The following is a 10,944-nucleotide window of genomic DNA, read 5'->3' as shown; positions in this document are numbered from 1 at the left end:
CAAATAAATCGAACTGAGGAAGAAGAAGAAGAATGTGGTTTATTGATAGAATACACAATTTCTCTGAGATGATTACAATCAATGCCCCTTTCCCGTATTTAACCTCTTATCATCTTCTCTAACGAATGCTAACCGATTAACAAGCTTACTCCTAACAACTTCAACAACTATAACCGACTATTAACTATTTTTATAGTGAAAAGACTACTATGCCATTAGGCTAATACCTCTATAGCTATAGTTCATAACAAAACACTGAAAGAATCCTTGTCCTCAAGGACTGAAATGAGGGAACTGCTGAGAGAGTGAATGAGTATCCATCCAAGTGTTGTCTTCCTTTGAGGAGTTGAACCATTTGATCAATACTTGGTCAACCTGCTTCCCTCTAGATTGGACTGATCTCCTATCTAGAATAGCTTCAAGATCTAAGACAATGTGGCCATGAGTCGATAATGAGACTGCCAAGTCTGGAACAACAACCACGTTATTAATGTATTTCTTCACTTATGACACATGAAAAGTGTAGTGGATCTTGGCCTAAGGTGGAAGTTCCAATTGATAGGCAACTGTGCCCACCTTCTGTAGAACGTTGAATAGTCCAAAGTATTTAGGATTGATCTTGTGATTAAGAGTGTCCTTTTAGGGACATTTGCCTGTAAGGCTATAGTTTGACAAAGACTAAATCCCCTGTCTCAAAGTTTCTAGTAGATCTCTTCTTGTCAACTTGGGCCTTCGTCCTACATTGTGCCAGTTGCAGGTGATGCTTGAGCAGCCTGATAGTCGATTCCCTAGCCTGCAAACTCCTTTCCACTTGATCAACCATGGAATAATGAGCTACATAGGGTAAGTGAAGAGGTAGTTTTTGCCCATACACTACATGAAATGGAGTCATTTTAATAGCAGTGTGATAGTTGGTGTTATACCACCATTCCGCAAGGGATAACCATTGTACCAACTCTGTAACGATCCGACCAGTCGTTTCATGAATTACCGCTCCGTTTTTTCCATTTTTGCTTCTTATTGCCTTGTTCAACGATATTATGTGTTATCAGGTTGGTTGGCTCGGGTTCGAAAAGGTTTTGGTAAGGTTTGAGACACTTAGTCTCTTTTGAGTAAGCTTAAGTTGGAAAAGTTAACCGAATGTTGACTTATGTGATAAAGGGCTCAGATATGAATTTTGATGGTTCAGATAGCTTCAGGAGATGATTTGGAATTTAGGAGTGTGATCGGAACATGTTTTGGAAGTCCGTAGTAGGTTTAGGCTTGAATTGGCGAAATTAGTATTTTGGCGTTTTCCGGTTGATAGATGAGATTTTGATATAGAGGTAGGAATGAAATTCCGGGAGTTGCAGTAGGTCCGTTGTGTCATTTGGGATGTGTGTGCAAAATTCATATTATTCTAACGTGGTTTGATAGACTTTTTGATCAAAAGAGGAATTCAGAAGATTTTGGAACCTTAGGCATGAATTCGATGTGATTTGGTTGATTCGATGTTGTTTGAGGTGTTTTGAAGATTGATATAAGTTAGGGTAGTGGTATATGACTTGTTTGTGCTTTTGGTTGAGATTTCAGGGGCCTCAGGGTGATTTCGGATGGGTGATGGAAAGATAGGAATTTGGAAATAGCAGCTGAAGCTAAGTATGCTGTCATAACCGCATCTGCGGCTAAGGGACCGCAGGTGCGGGCTCGCAGAAGCGCCCAATGGGTTGCAGATATGGCAAAGGGCCATGGGGATGGAACCGCAAAAATGGCATTTTGAGCGCACCTGCGGTATTGCAGGTGCGGGCGCCCAATCGCAGGTGCGGAGTCTGAGTTTTAAGTGAGAATTGCAGATGCGGTACGATTGACTGCATAAGCGGTAGTGCAGAAGCGGGGTTTGGGCTGCAGGTGCAAAAACCCTTGGCCAGAAAGTATATAAACTCTTCTTCTCGACTTTTGAGTTGTTCTTCACCATTTTCATTCGGGTTTGAGCTTGAGGGAGCTATTTTGAAGAGGGATTCAAGGGATAACACTTGGAGGTAAGGTTTTGAACCTAATAATTGATCATATGGCATTATTTCAGTGATTTGGCTTGAAATTAATGGAAATTAAGGGCTAAAAATTGGGTATTATGGTTGGTATTGGAAACCTTGACTTGGGGATTTGAGGGGCCATTTGTGGTCGGATTTTGGTACTTTTGATATGAATGAACTCGAGGAGTGATAAATAATTTATTGATATAAATGTTATCGAATTTCGAGACGTGGGCCCAGGGGTCGGGTTTGGCCAATTTCGGGATTTGTAATAATTTGATTTCTTTCGAGTGAGCTTGGTTCCCTTAACATATTTTGATGTTTTTGCACTAATTTTGGTTAGATTTAAAGCATCCGGAGGTCGATTCAAGAGGCAAAGGCATCGGGGGCTAGAGTTTGGACCGGATAGAGGTGAGTAATGGTTGTAAATATTTCGTTAGGGTATGAAACCTCGGATTTCACATCGTTGTGCTATTTTGAGGTGACGCACATGCTAGATAACGAGTGTGGGGTTGTGCACTATTGAGGATTGTGACTTAGTCCATCCCGAATGACTGTTTTACTGTGTATTTAATTGAAAACTGTTTGCTATCATCATATTTTGGGATGAATGTCATATTTGGGCCTCGTGACACTTATTTTGGACCCTTAGGGGATTTTTACTATTATTCCTCACTGTTTTGACTTTATACTTGTACTCAATCATGCTATATTCTACTGTTTTTATAACTCAGCCATGTTTACTCTGTTTTGATATCTTAAATGATATTTTGAGCTGAGCATCATATTTTACTATGTCCGAGTGGCTTTTAGAGATTTTTGACTGAGTAGGGTTGAGGGCCTGTGTTGTGAGGTTATTATGGGATTGGGCTGCACACCGCAACAATGTTGTACTGATTATGATTATGAGGCTGTGGGCCTGAGTTGTTATGCCACGATGTGGCTTGATTTGAGGTCGAGAGCCTATTTATTATGCCACGAGATGACTTGATATTGCGCTTAGGCCGTAAGAGGCCCTTCCCGGAGTCTGTACACCCCCATTGAGCACGAGTACCCATTTTGTGATGTGATATAGCCTGAGGGGCTGATGTTGTTCCATGTTATTGCCCGGGAGGCTGATACGAGTGATTGTGAGATAGCCTGAGGGGCTGGTTTTATGTGTTTATCTTTTCTCATTGTTTTTCATTCCCTCGTTTAACGGTTAAAAGATGATTTAAAGAAGCTTATACTAAACTAAGGTGTTTTTCATAAGTTTTCACTATTTTATTGCACTGTATTGGTTTTACACTACCTCTTTGTAGCATCTTGTTGTGTTTTACGTGTTTTCTTATCTCTCAACTTCCTTTACTTTTATTACTCGCTAAGTTGGCGTACTCACATTACTCCCTGCACCATGTGTGCAGATTCAGGAGCTTCGGGTCCCGCTAGCGAGTGTTGATTGCTTCCAGCAGGCGGTTCGAAGATCACTAGGTAGCTGCTCGGCGTTTGCAGCCTAGTGTTTCTCCCTCTTATCTTACTTTCCCTTGTATTAGTTTCTGTAATAGACTGCATAGTCTCTCTCATACTATTGGATTTACGTTAGATGCTCATGACTGGTGACACCTCGATATCGGGCTGTGTTGGTTTTCCGCAAATTGTGTTATTTCACTTTTATTTTGGGATTATTAGCATGTTAATGAATTAAATTATGTTATTATAATTGTGTAAAATGAATTGGGAGTTGTGTCGGCTAGCCTTGTTTCACGATAGGTGCCATCACGACCGGGTCCGGATTTAGGGTCGTGACAAACCCCTTTGGCCTTTCACTGCACATGCACCTGGGATACCCTTCTAGGCATTTGTTTATAGCTTCTGTTTTCCCATCTGATTGAGAGTGATAGGTAGTGGAGTGATGTAGTTGAATTCTTTGCTCTTCAAATAAGGCTTCCCAAAACTTGCTTAAGAATATAACATCTCGATCACTGACTATTGTTTGAGGTAACCCATGAAGTTTATAGACATTGTCTAAGTAAGCTTGAGCCACTATAGAAGCTGTATAAGGGTGTACCAATGCAATGAAATGAGCATATTTGCTCAACTTGTCCATTACTACCAAGATCACAGATTTGTTGTGTGCCTTTTGAAGTGCTTCTATGAAATCCAGACTAATGTCTTGCCAAATTTTCTCAGCAATAGGGAAAGTTTGTAGTAGGCCTCGGTATTTGACATTCTCCCCTTCCACTTCTGAAAAGTTTCACAGCTCTTGATGTGATTATAAACGTCATGCTTCATCTTCTTCTAATTGTAAAGTTGACCAACCTTGAAGACAGTGGTAGCTATACCTAAATGACCCCCAACTGCTGAATTATGCAAATAATGCAGAACATCCTCCTTAAGAACAGGGTTATGACCAATGACAATCCTTCCCTTCCTATACAGGACCCCAACATGTAATAGGTATATTGGATTAGACAAAGGCTCTGCTTGTAGTTGAATTAGTAGCTTCTGTATATGAGGATCCCCTATATATGATTGTTGGACATTTAGAAGAAAATCAGAAGTAATAGTAGTTAGCATCTGCAGCTGAATTTGTGTAGCAGGGCATCTTGATAAGGTGTCAGCTGTTATGTTGTATTTCCTTTTTTTTTTAATAAAGTATAGTGTAGTCATACCCAATTAGTTTGGCCAACCATTTATGCTGGCTAGGAGTTGAAATCCTTTGTTCTAATAGTATTTGAGGCTCTGATGGTTTGTCTTGAGGACAAAATACTTCCCAAGTAAGGCTTCCATTTGTCAATGGCAGTTACACTGGCCAACATTTCCTTTTCATAGACTGATAGATGTTGATATTTTGGACTCAAAGCTTTGCTCATGTAAGCTAAGGGATGCTCAACCTACATTAACACTGCCCCAATACCGACCTCACATGCATAAGTCTCAACCACAAAGTCAAGAGAAAAGTTTGGCAATGCTAGCCCAGGGGCAGTACTCATAGCTTGTTTCAATTTATGGAAAGCTTTAGCAGTTTCTTCTAACCACCCAAACTTATCTTTCTTTAGAAATTTAGTTAGAGGTCTAACCATTATTTCATAGCTTTTGACAAACCTCATATAATAACTTGTTAGCCCTAAGAACCCCCTGAGTTCCTTAAGGTTTTGTGGGATAAGCCAGTCATTAATCACTTGTACCTTGCCAGGATCAGTGGTTACCCCCTACTGTATAATAATGTGACCCAAATACTCCACCTCAAGTTTTCCAAAGAAACTCTTACCGAGCTCCACAAATAGGTTGTGTTATTGTAGAATATCAAAGGCTTTTTGTAGATGAACCAAGTGTTCAGACCATGGGGGACTATAAATGAGAATATTATCAAAGAATCTAAGATGAACTTCCGTATATAGGATTGCATGATCTTATTCATGAGGCTTTGGAAGATTGAAGGAGCATTAGTGAGGCCTAATGGCATTACTACAAACCCATAATGGCCATTATAGGATCTAAAAGTTATTTTCTCAATATCCCTCTCATCCATTCTAATATGATGATAACCTGATCTAAGATCCAATTTTGAAAAATATTTTGATCCCCCTAACTCATCTAACAGTTCTTCTATCACTGGAATAGGGAACTTATCTTTTACTGAGCAGTCATTTAACTTTCTATAATCAATCCAAAGTCTCCACGTACTATCTTTCTTTTTAAGCATAATAATAGGAGAATATAATGGGCTTACACTAGGTCTAATGACACTAGATTCCAGCATCTCAGCAATCATCTTCTCAATTTCATCCTTTTGGCTTGTAGGGTATCTGTATGGCCTCACATTGATGTGTGAGACTCCTTCTCCAAAATAATCTTGTGATCATGAGCTCGATGGGGGTGGTAGGACTATTGGGTTCTCAAAAAGGGGTACATATTGTTGGAGCACCTTCTGTAGATCCTCTGAACTCTACACTTTCTGAGAATTTAATGTTACCCTTACTTCTTGCACTGAACTTACTTCTTGAGAGGGTTGAATAAACACCATCGACATCATGTAAATTTGACTAGGCTTGCTAAGTACTTTTTGCATTCGAATATCAGCTACTACTTTGAAAGGCCCAGGTTAACTACCTCTCAATGACACTTTCCTTCCACCAAACTGGAACTCCATCTTCAACTTCTTGAAGTTTCACCTTATATCTCCTAAAGTGATGAGCTATTGAATGCCTAATACTACATCTGCTCCTCCCAAGGGAATAACTAACATATCAGCTTTGAAATCCACTCCTTACATCTTCCAAGTGACCCATGCAACCATTACAGAAATGTGAACTTTGCTGCCATCTGCTATAGATATAGAAAAGGACAAAATGGTGTCCAGTCTACAACCCAACTTCTTTGCCATTGCGAGGTCCATGAAATTATGTGTGGACCTTGAGTCGATTAGAACATGAACCATTTTTCCTTTAACAACTCCTTTTACTCTCATTGTTCTATAATCACTAGTTCTATCAAGGGCATGAACAAAAACTTGAGGATTCAAGGTTGATTCCTCAGAGTTTTTATTCTCCTCTAGCTCATCTTCCCAAATAGACTCCTCTATTTCCTCATCCAATCCTAGGATAAATAATTGCTTCCTTCGACTATACTTGTGCTCTGGTGTGTACTTTTTATAGCACCAATAAGAAAGGCTATTTGCTCTTTTATCATCCATCTCCTTAGCTGATAACCTCATTGATTTTTGAAATATTGGTTAACTGTCAATCTTGTTGAATTTGCTAGGTCCTGAAGTCGTGCTGCCTTCACAACCTTGATTAAAATTAGACCCTCTGGAACTTGACCCCCACATGCTGCTAGGTGTAGTCATTAATGACCTTGAATTCCTCACTAATGTTTGGGCATGACCATTCTGCAATTTTAAAGATTGTTCTGCCAATCTTGCTTGGCTATAAGCTTTCATCAATGTTCTTGGTCCCAACATCCTTACTTGGACCTCAATCTCAGGTTTTAGATTGGCTAAAAAAATGTTGATGGAGTGCTCTTCCGTCCGCTTCACTTGATTCAGTAATTCATCGAATTGTCAAGAAATTCTTGAACACTCCCATTTTGTTTGAAAGCCACCAAATCCTTCATGGGATCTGCATATTCAACATCTCCAAATCTCAAGTACACTGCCCTAACATAATCTTCCCAATTTGGGAATCTCCTAATTCTCGGCTTCATATATATCTTATGCCATTGAAGGGCCTTGCCTTGCATGTTAATAGAAGTAGTTGAACGTTATTTTCCTCCTAAATATGCTTATAATCAAAGAATTGCTATGCTTTATACAATTAATCATTAATATCTTCCTCATTAAATCTGGGAAAATCGAACCTTTGATATCGACCTGCCTGATTAGGGCTTTGACCTCAAACGTGGTTTTCCCCAATTTCAGCTGCTTCTAGAGCTACTTGGACCGCCAAAGCTCCATTGTTGATCGTCATGGCAATTAACATTTGCTTAATTTCCCTCTATACTTCATCTTGAATACGCATCTGTTCGCGTAACTCCTTCATTTCACGCCTCATCTCTCCGTTCTGGTGTTAGCTTCCGGCATAATTTCCAGCTGAGAATCGTCTCGCTCTGATACCAATGTTATGTGCTCACTGAAGAACACAATTAGTGCAGTCCTAAAGGATTGGGATGATGAACAATCCTTGAATAGATATGCACAATCAAACTGAGGAATAAGAATTGAAGAAGAAGAAAAATATAGTTTATTGATGGAATACACAATTTCTCTGAGATGATTATAATCCGTGTCCCTTTCCTGTATTTAACCTCCTATCCTCTTCTCTAATGAATGCTAACTGATTAACAAGTTTACTCCTAGCAACTTTAACAACTATAACCGACTATTAACTATTTTATAGTAAAAAGATTACTATGCCCTTAGGTTAATATCCCTATAGCCATAGTTCATAACATCAAACTTGAGCAAGTTGGATGTGCTACATTTTTTACACGTCTAAATATGGCCCTCTTTCCGTGCTTTCCGTCCAGATACCCTTGAGAAATAAAGGAGTAACTATTACAGTAAAAAAATAGAATGAAGATAAAGGTAGTTTTGAATGTGTCTACTGAACAAGACTACACTTTCGAGCTCCGACCACAGTTGAAAGAAAGTCAAGGTGGGTCAAGACAAATATTTAAAGGAACGTTGATAATGACTATATTGGTATCGATGCATTTCAAGAGTATAGGATAGGAACAAAAAAAATGGTGAATGAGCATGTCCAATCTAATCTAATATGAGTCATGATAAATGATATTGTATGTATAGCCGCTTTCAAAATAATAGTCAAAAAATATATATTTTATATATATATATATAGATTTTATACACTTTTATAGCTGCCGAATATAAATAGTTTTGATCGCGGATTAAAAATGTTGATTGCCCTATGTTTAAAGAATTTGAAGTAATTTGGTTGCAATAATTTTTTTCTTAAGAAATTAAAAAAAAAAAAAAGGAAAGGAAACTCTTCAAGCAAAAGTCACAAAGTTGCCACGTGGAAAAGGAAAACAAGTAGGCATGTGGTGGGAAGGCGCTGTAGATTTGACGGGTAGGAGCGTAACGCAAAATGGTGGAGTAAACAAAATGGAGAGCAGCATATGACAGAAAAACGTGAAAAAGAGAGTAAAAAGAAGAAAGAAAAAGAAAAGGCGAAGGGACATATCGAATATTTACATCTCTTTTCTTTATCTTTTATCTTTTAGGGATAGTGACGGAATGTGGAGCGCAATAAGTGAAGTGAAGAAAAAAAGGAAGTTAGTGATTATCCAACGCTTAAGGCTTTAGGGAGCCGTTACATACCTTCTATATTTATTTATCCAGAATAATAATAATAAAAAATTTAAAAGCTTATTGTAACCTAAGATGTTTCGAAATCTTGACCTCTAAGGCAAAGTTGAGGCGCTTCACCACTGAGCCAGAAAACGTTTTTTGCCGTGCAATGTCACTATAATTTATGGAGTACTAATTTTGCATTTTCTATAGTATTATTTAACTATATATAATAATAAAAAATTAGACCAAGAGGTGTTAGGTGACACCGTTTAGGTCAATGTGCCTCCGCCCTTGAACATTTTGAAAGTGTGTTGAAATAACAAAGATTCTTTTATCCTAAATTAGGTTTCTCTTTTCGTTTCATAGAAAAAAAATTCTTTGGTAAGGAGCATAGAAATCTCCCATAATTAATTTTCTTTGTCAGTGTGTGTTTGATCACATTGTCGATATTATCTCAAAGGTTATTTAACCATGATGATGATGACGTAGATTGATCTTAAATAGAAAAATATGATCAGTAAAGATTCATATAAATAACCTAACTTATTTAAATTGAGGAAATATTGATATATATTGTACAGTGAAATGGTTAAAATTATGGTACAAATGAATGAAAAAGATGGGCATTAAACACAATAGTGAAGAGTGTAAGTGTGGAAGGGATAGATCCACATACGCAAAAATCAACAAAAAATATGGGGTCTACCATAAAACTTTTATCATCAAGTAAGATGAGGATTAAACACCAATATGTTCCCCACACCAATTATATTACTATTGATATGCTACAAAAGCTATGGGGTCCTCTTTTCCCTTGTCCAAATGCTTGCCCTATACATACAGTGTCATTATTTGGAAAACGTGGGCAAATTATTTTTGCTTCAATAAAAGAAACAGCAGTCGGCACTCGACAGCAGCCTCTTCATCCCTGACCAACTTTATGATGTCAGAATGAGATAACTGAAATATTATCCAATAGTATAATTTTCCGTTATTGAGAAAGTATTTATTTTTACTAATTAAATAATTTAAACAAGATCTTAGGCTGAATAAAGAATATATAAATTTATTACCGTATATTCATAATGAATAGGAAGGGAAGTCTTGGCACAACAGTTAAAGTTGTTATCATGTGAACAGGAGATCACGGGTTTGAATCGTAAAAACACCTCTTGCAAAAATGCAAGATTAGCTACATACAATAGACTTTTGTGGTCCGACTTTTCTTCGAAATTCGCCTATAATAAGAGCTTAGTATACGGGACTACCCTTTATATTCTAACGATTAAATCTTTCATAGATGTTTAATAATTTAACCCTTTGTAAGGAACGCATTATATAATTGGTTAATTGGTCTTTAAGGGATAAAAGTTGTTCTTTTGGTATGTTAACGTGTAACAATTATATGCACTATTTCCCATTCTAACAGTAAATTGTTAGTCCTCATAAAGAAGCTTCAAAACGGTTTCCGTTCTTAAAAAACAGGACATCTTACAAACTTATCAACAAGCAAAAAAAGTGACAAATTAATTTATAAATTGATTTTAGCTAAAGAACAATTTCTCTTTCATCGTGCCAGTTGAATTTATGGATAAAAGAAGGCAGGGTGCCAAAAGTGTAATCATACCGAATATGACTCACTTAAAGTAGAAAACAAAAAATATCAAGCACGAAAGAATTATTGGTTTAATTGTTTTTGGGAAAGGTCAGAAGATTATTGGTATTAGGTAATTTGCAGGATACATTGAATCGGACTGGACTTGAGGTATAAAGAAATAGCTCACCAGAAGCTAATTATGGATACGAGTGGATCGGGTAATAATTGAATTTATTCACTAATGTAAATAATATTTTATGCTAATAATGTGTTTTAAATTATTATGAAAATTTACCTATTTTAGTTTTCACGTTATTAGTCTAACTTTTTAAAAACATTTACATTGAAGGCATTGAGTTGAAAAGGAATAAAAATACTTAGCAATCAACTTGAATGATACAGGCATAATCGACTTGAACCTATTAACTTTTCCAATAAGAGTTGTGGTGGAGTAGTAAATACTCATTCATCCTTAACCAGATGTCTCGAATTCGAGTCCTAGGTATGTAGTCATCTTTATTGGGGAGTACTTTACCATCAAT

The 10,944-nt window shown here is 37.3% G+C and overlaps 1 protein-coding gene across 1 annotated transcript; it reads right to left on the bottom strand.

Moving 5' to 3' along the window:
• Positions 1-273: 273 nt before the first annotated feature.
• Positions 274-6,708, bottom strand: LOC138888532 (uncharacterized). The gene is made up of 6 exons (XM_070170407.1): positions 6,266-6,708; positions 6,105-6,212; positions 5,468-5,800; positions 4,334-4,422; positions 3,819-4,235; positions 274-467 (listed from the first exon to the last, which is right to left on the bottom strand). Exons 1-6 carry the CDS (start codon positions 6,706-6,708, stop codon positions 274-276), a joined length of 1,584 nt encoding a protein of 527 aa, XP_070026508.1.
• Between the last annotated feature and the right edge of the window lie 4,236 nt (positions 6,709-10,944).

The sequence above is a fragment of the Nicotiana sylvestris genome, chromosome 3 (assembly GCF_000393655.2).
Source record: "Nicotiana sylvestris chromosome 3, ASM39365v2, whole genome shotgun sequence".
Lineage (NCBI taxonomy): Eukaryota > Viridiplantae > Streptophyta > Magnoliopsida > Solanales > Solanaceae > Nicotiana > Nicotiana sylvestris.
The sequence above is the reverse complement of the archived record's forward strand: the minus strand, read 5'-3'. Positions and strand labels throughout refer to the sequence as shown.